Genomic DNA, 12663 nt, shown 5'->3' on the forward strand with positions numbered 1-12663 from the left:
CAATATTCGCTTGAATTCCGGCCGATGATGTGGCTAAACCAGCAGCCGAGAGCAAAACTGCTCTTAGCAATAATCCCGGAGCAACGCGACGCCTCYGTCCCGACGGCCCCAGGGCGAAGCAAAAAGCTCCCGCAGCCTCTTTAGAGCCAGCAGATACCCACTAAAGAGCCTTAAAGTCTTTCCCCCTACAAAAAACACCCATCAAACCTTTTTTTTTTTTTAAATAGACCCCTGTGCAAAAAAAACCCCAAAACCAGAATAATATAATCCAGTATCAGCCTTCGCGCTGCTTATTCAGGCCAAAACACCCTGCAAGCAGCACGTTGCTTTTGCACCTTATTCCGCCTCTGCCAAAGCGAGGCCTGGCGGCTGCGAGCTCCCAATTAACGGGGTTATTTTTAATTAACGGCGAGGCAAGCGTGGCGCCGACAGCTTGCTATTCCGCRGCTCGCCGGTAGCTCGTCTCCCCTCGGCTGCGGCAAAACACCCTCCCCGTGCTGAAGCGGAGCCGCCCATGCGTCACATTGCCAAAAACGTGGGAAACGGCCTTTTTTTTTTTAGCTCCCACCCTACCAAAGAGGTGCAGGAAGGAGGGTTGAACCCCCAACGTGGTCTCGATAAYTCCCGGGTCCCCCCCAGATTAGCTTTATTGATTGCAATAATCCGCCATCTCCGTGCACGAGGGCGCTGCCAGGTTCATCCGCTCGTCTCGGCTCCYAGCGCGGTGCAACCCCTGGCGCATCCCTCTCCGGTCCCCGGGGCAGGATGTGACACGCTGGGGTGACAGGCGGTTGCCGGAGAACCGGGGGTCCCCTCGGTCATCACCGGAGAGCCAGGGGTCCCCTCGGCCATCAGGATGCTGGGAGGGGGCAGGATTCGGGGGCTCGGCGCCGGAGCGGCCACGGCGCCCCGGCAGCCGTAGAGCCGGTTGACCCGGGCGGCGTCAGAGGCGCTGAGCCCCCGCCGCTGCCCCAGGGGGGCCGCCGGGACCCGCAGCGGCGTGATGGTGGGCTCCCCGCTCCGGCTGAAGGCGTATCTAGGGGGGGAWTAAAAAATAGCAGCCGTTTCGGAGGGGAGGAGGAGGCGCCGCGGTGGGACCRGCCTCACCTGCTGTAGTGCAGCACAGAGGAGTAGTCGTAGCCCACGAGCATGTTGGGCGTCCGGGATTTCATGAAGTTGCCCTCAAAGCCTGCCAAGAAGCCAGAAGGTGCCTCAAGGCTTTGCCCACCCCACCAAGACCCAGCGCCAGGTTGGATCCAGGTGATGCTGGTGGCTCACCGGGCAGGATGTGGTCCCAGGAGATGCTGATGTAGTCATCCCGGTCGGCACGGCTGTGCTCGTGCCAGAAACCGGCCACGTGCATGAGCTCGTGGAGGGCCACCCCCTTGCCCCGGCGCAGGCAGGCGGGTGCCAGGGAGAGCGGCTGCATCCCGCCGGCACGGCCCACACTGGAGAAGCACCTGAGCAAAGAGATGTCCATGCTGTCACACTGTGTCAAGCACTGGGAGCTCCCCATCACCCATTAGTACATCATCTAGGGGCATGTGTCCACCTACAGGCACACATGTCCCCCATGGGCACATGTCCATCATCTGCAGGCACATGTGTCCATCACCTGCAGGCACACAGTCCCTCATCAACCATGGTCACGGGTCCATCATCTACAGGCATGTGTCCCCCATCACTGACAGCCATGCATCTCCCCATCACCCCATGGGCATGGGTCCACCATCCACAGGCACATGTCCTCCTTCACTGATGGACATGCATCTCCCCATCACACATGGGCATGGGTCCATCATCTACAGACACCTGTCCCCATCACCCCATGGGCACTCATCCATCATCTGTGGACACATGTCCCCCCCTTCATCTATGGGCACTGACATGGTCTCCTCACTGCAGCCTTCCTCCCTGCTCCATCACCCCCCTCACCAGGGTGAATGGCTGTGGCCACCCGGAGCCCACTGACCCAGTCATGGGAGCGATGGAGACGAAGTCCCTCTGGTAGGAGCGCGGGACAAACCGGACGCACGTGAGCCTTGCAAAGTCACTGAATGCTTCAGCAAGGACTTTCACACTGGCATCATCTGGCAGGAGAAGATCTGACAGCTCAACGCCTGGCTGTGGCACGTCCCCGCGGGGAGCCACCCCCACGCTGCCAGGCATCGCCTACCGTATCGGTCGGACAGGACGTAGGGGATTTGGACGATGCCTCTCCTCTTCGGCCATTTGGGGGTTGTGGATGCGAAGGCTCTGGAGGAATCCTTGCGAGCGGCGGGTTAGCAGGGTGCCCCAGGGCCAGATGTCGGCCAGATGTTAGGGCAGATCCAGCTGCGAGAACCCACCCAGCCAGGACGCGTTCTCCTGGCCAGGACTTAGGAGCACGATGACACCCAGCAGCAGCTTTGGGGTCTGCCAGCACCAACCCTCCTCCCCAAACCTTTTTATTATTATTATTTTTAAGTTTTGCTTTAATTTGCAAGGCCCATGAGGAGAGCAGAGCAGCTCGACCCCCTCGGTGGCCCCGCCATCCCCACTCACCATTCGAACAATGTCCCCTTCAATGAAGAAGCTGCTGTTGGGCGCCTCGAGCACTGGAAAGGCAGAGCAGGGGGCGACTGAGACCGGGGCAGCTCGGCTCACCTCACCTCACCCCCACCCCAAACCCCTCGGGGCACCACACCCTGAGGACGGGGCTCCCACGACCTCCTTCTCCACCCCAAATGCCGCCGAGCCCCTCACCTCTGTTGATGCTGAGGATGTCGTCACCCCGCGGGCTGCTGCCGCCGCGGCCACGCTGGGGGCTCCCCGTGCGCCGTGCGCCCCCGGGGCCGCCTGCAAGGGGACGAGAGGCTGAGCCGGACCACGGAGGCCGAAATAACATGCAGAACGTGGAGAAAAAGCTTCGTGTGACCCCAAAATCCCCAGGAGGCCAGAAGAAGGCTTTATTCCTACCTTCCAGCAGCCAAAAGATGCTGCTAAGGAGCAGCCAAGTGCTACAAGCCAGAGCCATGATGCCACCACAGCTGGAGCCTCCTCCAGCCAAGCTATTTATAAAGGGTTCGTTACTGCTAGATAATTAGGGGCAGGTGGGACCTCGAGCTGGGGGGTAATTAATAGCCCCGTTAAGTAGCATCAGTGCAGCAGCTTGGTGCTAATGGGGCTGCAAGAGTGGTGTGTTATCCCCATAAAAACACCCGCAAATGCAAGCTGAAGGTGCAAAGCGGATTTTTATAGGGGGTCCCAGCCGGGAGAATAAATCAGGACTGGGGTATATAATTCTCTATCTTGATAGTATTTTAGGGATATATGGAATATAATTTCCAGGCAGGGATTAAAGGGAGTACGGGGGGGGTTTCCCTAGCGAGCGCTGCTGCAGGGATGGAGCCCGGACCCTGCCGGGTGCTGGGGATTCGTTAACACGGGGGGTTAATCGGAGCACGTTTCCCGCTTGAATTACGGGGCCGAGCACCGGCGGGGGGGAACTAAAAGCTCCCCAGCACGTAAGCGGAGCCGGCTGTGCGCGGCGCCGGGCGGAAGGGGAAGCGGCCCCCGTTTCCGCTGCCGTCGCGCCCCCGCCCGCTCCCGCCTCTCGCTTGCTTCGCCCCAAAATAGAAGGCGCCGGATTTTTGTGTCTGCTTCGCCCCGAAACGGCTCGGTCCAAGGGTCGGTCCCCACCGGCCGCATCCCCCGTGCCCAGTCCGGCTCACAGAGCCGTTCCCGGGAAAACACAAGCGCTCGAGGCCACCCAGGAGTAGTTTGGCTGTTGCTACGACAGATGATTTATTAATGTTTTTGCCAGTCGTACAGATTCCTCCGTTCTCCCCCCCCGCCCCACGCGGCCCCTCCGGTTTGCCGAGCRAACGGCCCCGTCGCCGCCGCGAGGGTCCCTCCGATCCCGCCGAGCAACGCAGCGGCCGCGCGAGCCACCGCTCGGAAGCAGGTTTCAGTTCTCCGGCCGGTCGCAGCAGATCCCGTGAGCCCTCCCCGGCGAAGAGGGGAGTTTCCCAAGTTTAGTGTTCGCCCCAGTTTTACGCAGTTCTTCTAGTTCAGGCCTCCCCTCCCCGAGCAGCGCCGAATCCCCCCGCCGCACCGGAGGGTCTTTCGCTGGCAAAACGGCGCGGCGGCGAAGCATCCTCCCGCCGCAGCGCTGCYGAGGACGCGGCGGGGGGGGCTCCGCGGGCCAGCTGCCCCCGCTCCTGCGCCATGGCTTCCCAGCTCGCTCCGTGTCGCCCCGAGAGCAAGGCACTTGGGCGGCCGAGTGGTGCCGGCGGCGAAGCTGAATGGACGCCGAGCGCCGCGGCGGAGAGCTGGGACGCGCGCCGGGCCTCGCATGGCCGTACTGGCCGTGGCATTTTGCCAGACCCAGTAACGTTGGGGTCCGAGAGTCCAAAGAAAAGAGGAGAAAAGGAGGGATTGGGCCGAGGGCGGAGAGACACCGTCCGTACTGCAATAAAAGAGATGTTTCTACGGTGTTCGTTCCTGTCGGGGGGGAAAAAAATACACACGGGTACGGAAAGGCGACTACACGACGTTACACTTCGTCGGCCTGGCCACGAACGTGCATCGCGCGGGGGGGCAGGATCGTCCCCCCCCCCATCCTCAGGCTACCCGGCAGGAGGAAGCGGAGCTTCGGAGACGAGAGGGGGGAGAAGCTGAACTAAGCTCCAGCGGCCGCACGTCGTCGCGGCTCCTCGGGCTCCRAGCGCGGGCGCCACGCCGGCGGGGGCCCCCTTAGGCGTATTCCAGCTGGGCAGGGCTGCGGGTGCCTTCGCTCTTGGGCTCGGCGCTCGCCACGCTCGCTTTGCCCTCGCCGCCACCGCCGCTTTCGATGGGCTTGGCAGACATGTAGTCCCGCACCTCGATCTCCATCTTCTTGGCTTTCAGGGCGGCCGTGTGCAGCTTCTCCAGAAAGTCCGGCATGCCTGGCAGGGGAAGCAGGTGACAGTGAGCGGAGCAGGAGAGAGGAAAGGGGATGCATAGCGGCAAGTGTCCGCTCCGCATCGTCCCCGCTACCTCCAAGCCCCGGAGACGCCACCTAAATCCCACCAGTTTTGGAGAAAGCCACGAAGCTCTTCTCCCACCTCTGCAACAGATTCTGCGCAACATCTTCCCCCCTTTAACCCCTTCTCCAGCTCCGTTTTCATCTTTCCTAATTCGTCTCCCTGCTTATCACGGCTGAGGAATGAACTCGAGCTACGCGCAGAGCTGTCGCAGCGCCACGATTCCAGCCGGAGCAGCTCTGGAGCGTGAGCGATGCTGCAGCAGCAGCAGCAGCAGCAGCAGTTTTACCGCAGCCGCATCTCGCCGCCCCGCCGGCGTGAAGGTATTTGCGACGCTTCCTGCCCTCGGCCCCCGCGTTCGGTTATAACCTCGGGAAAGCGGCGCTCTGAGGTTTCCTACCGATAGCTTTGTCTCAGGTTGAAACGACTTAGGCAGCTTCAGCCAGACTTGGTTCCCTCGTGTTTAAAATCAGCTGAGGGTACTTCGGTCCCCTTTTTTTTCTTTTTTTTTAATTAAAAAAATATCTCCCCTTGAGATCTCGTATCTCTGTGCTGTGTAAGAGGGGCAAAAAGCGCCCGTGGAGCCCCCTGCCCTGCAGGAGCGGGGCTTTTGCTAGCCCTGGGAAAGCCCATCCCAACCCGGCCAAGGTACGAGGCTCGCGGGAGTCGCTCCGTCACGGGGCTTAAATATGACGGGTGAGCCCCGGTCAGCAAGCGCCATCCTGCGAGGATTTGGGTTTTGGAATTGGATGTGGAATCCCCTTTGGAAAAGGATTTCTCCCGCTGCTAGTCCTTCCGTCAGCTCATGTCACCCRTGCTCAGCAATACTGTGACAGGTGTGAAGCAAGAAGGGATGGAGATATTGGGAGTTTAAGGTGGTTTGAGCAGAATGAGTTATCGGGGCAGAGGCGTACCCATGTTACCCATATTATTCCAGCTTTCCCCTAGTCTTAGATGCATTAAACAGCGCATTCCGGAAGGAAAGAGGTTTAAGTGGTGAAAGGAAAGTTGACGTGGCTGGCTGTAGACTTTTTCGGTTTGTTAGGGATGAAAGAGCAGGGAATTGGCAAGAGAAAAGGTTGGTCTAAGGGTCAAATGTGTTAACGCATTTAAACTCTCTTGCATCAATCCCTACGACAAAGTTGGGTGATGCTAGAAACAAAAAAAATCGCTGTAGCAAAGGTCTACAAGTGGCTTCTGCTTTTATTTCTTGTTCTTTATTTGTTTTTTTTATTTATTTTATTATAAAACAAAACATAAGGATGAGCACAGCCCCTTTTACTCCCATCCTGCCAGAAAGCGGTTCTCTAAGTCTTTCCCCTCCTCAGAGAGGACCGTAAAACTCGCGGTCAGTACTGCGATAGCAAATGTGCCTGGTTGAGCTGTGGGTTGCTCCGCACAGAGCTGTAGGAGGGACAACAGTCTGCTCAGTCCTTCCCAGATCCTGCAAATGCTGGGTTTTGGGGGTTTTTTTGCTTTCTTAAAGCTAGTTCCACTGTGGGAATCTCAGCGTAGGCACTTTGTCTGCAACAAAAAGCAGTCCTCCCCTGTTCGCTGACATAACAGGAAAGAACTACATCCCAGAAATACTTAAAGTAAGGAAAAAAACCCAGTTCAGCTTAGTAGGAAAAGGTGGATCTCAACTACTCAAGCTTGAGACAGGTCAGGAGTCTTTGAGATCCTGGTTTTCCCTTTGCTCTGCCTAAGGTACGCTAGGGAGAAAGAGCATCCTCGTGCAGGGCTCTGGTGCRGACCCAAAAATGCCCCAAATCCCCCAGGCAAAGGCCAGCGGCCTCCGGATTCAACCCTTGCCTCCCCCAGTCACTCCCGGCGCTTGCAGCCCTGCGCAGGCTCAGGATACCCAAGGGACGAGCGCTTAGCTCTGTCCGGAAAAAGGAGCCTGATGAACGTCTGCGAGGTGGGTTCTCGCGACCGCAGGTTAAAAGCGGCAACTCACCGCTAGAGACCATCCAGCTGACGCAGTAGCGCGGGAACACGGTCTGCGGGTTGTCGCTGTACGTCAGCAAGTAGTCGAAACCGTTCTGCAAAAGGAGAAGGCGAGTGAGTCCGACCCGGCAGAGGAACTCTCCTCGGCGTCACTGGATCATTCTCATCTAAATTTCTTCCTTACTTAAGACTTTTCTAAGAGTTTGGTTCTTTGAAGTCAGACGCTTGGCTCTCCAGGAGAACCAAACTCCTTTAGAGAGAGTCTCAAGCTGCCTAGTCAAAATTCCCAGTCCTCTCAGCACAGCGTGTTTCACTTCTGGGTTTCCTGGGAAGGGTTTCCTAGTGTCAGCATTCAGGAAACAAACTGAACCCTCTTTTCTGACTCTATAATTTACCCTAGATCATTGTTACGGACAACAACCAGAGAACGTAGCTTCTCTCCAAGCAGTAGTTGAATTAGCGGCAAGCGGCTTTTCCATTACATTTCCCAGACCATCTTAAAACTCACCTCATCAAACGTTTTGTGCGGACGGATGACCATCTGAGATTCGTAGGTTCGGACCCGAACATACTCGGGATCTTCCGGGACGCTTGGGTGCTCCACTGCCCTGGAGGAGACGCAACAGAAGGGAACATTACAACTAAGGACGACACCCTCACAACATGATCTGGACTGCTCCGAAACCTGCCGACACAGGACAGGTACTAAGGGAATCAAGTTTCACCCTAGAGAAGGAGGCTGTTTTTTCAAGACAGATCCCAGCTATTTGGAAAAGCTCACAAAAATCCGTACCCAGCTCTTAACGGTTGGTGTCAGAACTTCTACAGCTAGGAAACAGGGGCAAAGCACTGAGATGACTTTATTGGTTACCAAGGGAGTCATTAATAAAATGAAAAGCTCGACTCCTTCAGCAAGCAGGACTGTGACCCTCGCTAGAGACACGATCGACCAGGAGGCAGCACGTCCTCACATCCWGGCAAAAACCCACGGAGAGCTCGGCTCGGCTGAACTGGCAATACATACCGTGACACGAGTACCATCATATTGTTCTCTTTGTCTACGCTGTACCGTCGAACGTATACGTAGTCTCGTGAGTACATAGGGTACTGGAGTAAAGGAAAGGGCAGAAATCAATCTCAGCTGCCGTTTGTGTGGCGTTAAGGAGGATAACGGAAGCGGGAAAGGAGAAGGAATCACTCACCGGAAAGTGAGTTACCCAGTGAATCACTTCCGAACCAGTGGCCAGGTCTCTCTCAATGACATCCAACTTGATGACCAGCGAGTCCCACTTCTTCCTATACTCAGTGTCCAGCTGGCAAGAAAAAAGGGACTGAATCACGGCAAAGTCCACGCGTAACCCGTGTCATCACTAAAGGAAGATAACTGTCCCTTTTCCTCATCCCAGGGGAACAAACCAATTCTCACGGCCAAGTTTTACCCCCAAAGAAATTAAAGACTCTTTGAAAGAGGTCAGCAGAGGAAGCGTAGGGGCACCACGCTACGCGGCAGGGTACGCAGAGGGAGAACTAGGATCAGAGATCGGATGACGTCCTGCAGCGTATCAAGGCCTAGGGCCCCCGTGTGCCGATACGTCACTTCCAGCCGGAATGAGCACCACAGACTGATCAGAGAAGCRGGTAAACACGGGATAACTTGGCCCRTTCTAATCTGGATTAGGATCTAATCTAAATTGGTTTAGATCATGCAAATGATACAAACAGAAGAGAATACTCGCCAGTTTTCCATCCCATCCCTTCTGGCAAAGGATGGGAAGTAATACTTTATTTCTAACACATGGTATAGCCTAGATTTCACACATACTCACCTGTACATTGAAGAACTGCCTGGGAGTCACATCTGTGTATGTTCCAAATACTGCGGTAAAGAGAAAATTTTCAGTCACAGGCATAAGTTTTCGATCTCATTGCAGCAAGATTTCAAGGAAAAGTCATTTTCCAAGACAAGTGTCAGGGCTAGGACCACTCTGAAGGGCTGATGGGACCAGTAAAGAGGGGAGTAAAGGACGAGAGCTTTGCATTTTTTCAGCTTCCTATAAACAAAAGCCAGACGGGATGCACGCGGCGCACACGCATCTGACGACCATGCAGTGACTCACGTGGAAATAAAGCCGCGCAAGCAGGCCGAGCGCGAGGAGCCGAATTACCTCGGTACTGATACAAGTGGGTGCCCTCGATCGGACGCCTCCAGAGCTTGAAGTGCTTCTTGTCCATCACCATCTCCCAGGGCTGCTCCCCTGAAGAGGACACCGCTTCTCTTTCCGTTTTGGAGTCTAACCTCTGATAGTCGTCCGGAGTGTTGCCATGAAACAGGTTGGATATGGTCTCCATATGCTTCATCTCTTGTGCGGATCTGGRGCGAGGAGAAAGGAAAGGAAAGGARASGCCARTCAGCAACGAGAGCTTTGTCCGAGGACGGAGCCYTTCTGCTACAGACGGCGCCTCCGAGGCCTGCTAAGCGCCCTCAGCGAGTTACAGGCTTTATCTAGCGTGTTATTGCTGCAGAAAAAGCAGTCTCAGCTCTCCCTTCAYGCCCGGATCATTTCACCGGCAAACAAAAACACGCTCAGCTACACGCTGTAGCTGCCGTAGATCTTTATCTTTTGTCCCAACGGCCTTATGGTATAATACGGCGTTGAAAATTGCTTTGTGGTGCGCTCGAAAGGGGCTTTCTACGTGCGCTTCTAAGGTGGAAACTTATTCTGTGGTTAACTGCAACCGCCGGGGGACTCCAAAACCCAAGCAGTCCCCTGTCGGTGCTGCGAAAAGACATCTGCAGCGCAGAGGAGGATTGCAGGGCTCCTTCTGCAAAGCAAGGAGAGAGGGGAAAAAAAAAGGCTGCGCGATGACAGCAGCTGCATTGTGTTTTAGCTGCTTTGCAGGGGAAGCGCCCGCGGGCTTCTTCCTTGCACAGACGGGTACAACTTTCCGCAAGACTAGAAAACGCTTCCGCCACGAGGAGATTCGGCAAACCGCCGCCAGCACCCCGCACCAATTCCAGCCCTTCCACGGAGACCCGGTTCCCTGCAGCAGATCGGCCCGGGTGATTCACGGAGACGGCTCCGAAACGCCTGGGGAGGGATGGAGCAGCCCTTCGCCTGCGGACACAGATCAGAGGACGCGAGGGGAAACCAGGCTTCGCTGGGAGCTGCAACGTATCGCAGATTTGGAGCGGAGTTTGCACTAAAACGCTGGAGAAGGAGCCGTGAGATGCTCRCAAACCGAGATTTCTCGTTATCCCCAGGAAAGAACTCAGTAGGAACCACCCAGCTGCAAAGACTGAAATGCAGCAAAAGATGGATTCAAGGGAAAAAAGACATTTTTGGAATGAAACAACTGAGGTATTACGTTGTTCACAGAAATAACACTCGCAGCCCTGGAGCTGTGCTGAGTCAGTGCAGGAGCACAGGCTAAACCTGATCAGCGAAGCTGCCAGCGATATTCTAGGGCAGATTGTTTCCAGCTTGCTGACTGCACGGTTATTAGTCGGACACATAAGCCCGTGTAAGCGGATGGAGGTCCCGTGGGATCTTGCAACGTGACAGGACGCGGGGGGGGGAAGGAGGGGAAATCCGTGCTATTTCAGAGGACAGATTAGATTTTTTGAGCCCGCTTAAGTCTGCAAAAGGACAAGGAGCGAATCGCAAACAGCGGCCAGAGTTTGCAAGGTTCGGCCAGACCRACCCTCCTCGGGAGGAGACTCTCCCAAACGCAGCTCTACGGCCCATTAAATCTCCASTTTAAGCCTCCTTCACCTAGAGAAACTGGCACTAGGGCGAAAGCGCCGGAGYGAGATTCAGATCAAAGCTCCTGAAGATAAGAGGGAAAGAGGAGAGCACAGAAAAAAAAACTTTCCACTGTGGAATAAATCCCTTCCAGCTCGGGCTTCAGTATCCAAAAATAAAACGGTAGAAAGGAACGGCTCATCCTGCAGCCCTGGGCAAACGCAGAGTGGGCAACGCCGTACTCCACCGGCCTTCAGCTTGGGCTATCGCAGCAGCGGCAGCCCCCCACGGACGCAGGCAGTGCCCTACACCGACCCGCCGCGGGGTCCCCGAGGAAGGCAGATCGCCAGTTGTCTGCAGCGCTTTCAGCATCTCCGAGCCCTGACGGGGCCCGAAGACACTAATTACATTAAAGTAATTAGCTTCAGGCATAACTAAAGCCCCAATTTGCAACCTGTAAGGCAGGTCTCGCCGGTTTGGTGAATCAATGTTAATGCTCCCTGGAAATTCCCGAAGTAATAACTTCCAACTGCTGCCGGTCTAAAAGCTTTACGTTTCGATGCGTTTGCTTGCTGGTGGTATATGCCTTCAATTCCCACCTGGGGGAAAAAGAGGATCCCGATATATACAGCAGCTCCACGCAGCAAAGCATTTCTCCGTCCGCTTCTTTCCTTATTCCAGCAAGACGTCAGAAAATTTAGCAAGGTCCAAGCAGCACCAAGTTCTCTTGCTCGGTTCCGGTTATCGCATTATCCGAGCTACGCAGCATCTTTAAATCAAAAAGTCAAGACCGCCCTCAAAACCAGGCTTTGAGCAGAGGGGCTGCAGGGCGAAGACGGCAGCGAGGGACCCCATCGGCTTTCTAGGATGACCGTTTTCCTCTCGGGAGGCGGCTGCCAACTAACGATTACTGGGAAGGCGGCACGGCATCGCCAGCACCGTGAAATCGCTGCGGCGGGTTACAGTCCCAAAACCTTCCCCGAACGGGGAGGGTCCCGCTCCCTGCCGTCGCCTCTGCCCCCACCCCACACTTTCCCACCTCTGGTTTATTTATTGGAGCGTTCGCGCAATCCCTCCGCGAGCCAACTCGGCTCCGTGATCCGGCAACGATAACAAAACCCCGACCAGCTAGTTTTCTGCTGGTTTAGCAAACTGAAATCAGCTTGCGGAGAGGCTCGGAGAATATCAGAGCCAGCATCCCGCGGGTGGGAGCAGGGACTGAGAGGGCTCCCATTTTTGGCAGCAGCAAGCTGGGGAATCAGCCGGGCTGTTTGTACCGCTGCAGCTTCAGCCAAGGCCGATTCGGGGACCTTTTTGACCCGGATCATTTTAGTGACCGCAGCTGAACTCAGGCAAAACCGAACAGCAAGAAACTGCAACAGGGGATCATCTCAAACGATCCTAAATTTTCCCCCTCTCCCTCAAAGGAAGAGGCGCATTAGCGCGGTACCCCCGAAGCCGACGTCAGGCTGAACCACCAGGTCGTTGCTCATCRGCGTTCAAACGTACGATCCTTCTGGGTCATCAGTCTCCGTACGGCCCCTTCCCCTCTCCCCGGCTCAGTTTTTTGGGAAAAAGGGAGCACGAGCTGGCTAAAAACATTTTCCCCACTCACCGCCCAGCCCTGGGAGAGCCGGGTTAGCATCGCTGCGCTCGGCAGGGATTGCTAACGCTCTTTAAACCCTGCTTTGAGAAGCGCTACGATTTACCTACCTGTCTCCCACAAGCCCAGACCTGCAACTTAAGCCACCGTTAAACGAAAATTAGTACTTAATCGCTGCCTGAAGACGTTCCCACCCTAACAGCAAAGCTGGCAGGACGCTTTTTGCAACCCCCCGCCCCAGCTCACCTCTGCATCATCCGGCTTTGCTCCGTGCTCCCGACGCCGGTCGCTTCGCCAACCCCCCTGCCGCCTTCGCTCCGGAGGGGATGAGGAATACTCACGGGCGTCGTTTCGTCAGCGTTGG

At 56.1% G+C, this 12663-nt stretch overlaps 2 protein-coding genes across 3 annotated transcripts; both read right to left on the reverse strand.

The window, feature by feature from the left end:
- Positions 1-696: 696 nt before the first annotated feature.
- ASTL (astacin like metalloendopeptidase) lies at positions 697-2359 on the reverse strand. The gene is made up of 4 exons (XM_026085269.1): positions 1901-2359; positions 1279-1460; positions 1108-1189; positions 697-1036 (listed from the first exon to the last, which is right to left on the reverse strand). The coding sequence occupies exons 1-4, from the start codon at positions 2167-2169 to the stop codon at positions 697-699; spliced, it is 873 nt and encodes a 290-aa protein (XP_025941054.1). The 5' UTR covers positions 2170-2359.
- Positions 2360-3758: 1399 nt separating this feature from the next.
- On the reverse strand, positions 3759-12657 carry STARD7 (StAR related lipid transfer domain containing 7). Of its 2 annotated transcripts, none has more exons than XM_026085245.1 (8): positions 12546-12657; positions 9119-9324; positions 8780-8829; positions 8156-8266; positions 7978-8060; positions 7462-7561; positions 6964-7048; positions 3759-4928 (listed from the first exon to the last, which is right to left on the reverse strand). In XM_026085245.1, exons 1-8 carry the CDS (start codon positions 12554-12556, stop codon positions 4738-4740), a joined length of 837 nt encoding a protein of 278 aa, XP_025941030.1. In that variant the 5' UTR covers positions 12557-12657; the 3' UTR covers positions 3759-4737. The 2 variants fall into 2 exon arrangements, with proteins under 2 accessions (XP_025941030.1, XP_025941029.1); XM_026085244.1 differs by lacking the exon at positions 12546-12657 and adding an exon at positions 9593-9957.
- Between the last annotated feature and the right edge of the window lie 6 nt (positions 12658-12663).

This window comes from Apteryx rowi, unplaced genomic scaffold (genome assembly GCF_003343035.1).
Source record: "Apteryx rowi isolate R43461 unplaced genomic scaffold, aptRow1 scaffold_662, whole genome shotgun sequence".
In the NCBI taxonomy this organism is placed as follows: Eukaryota; Metazoa; Chordata; class Aves; order Apterygiformes; family Apterygidae; genus Apteryx; species Apteryx rowi.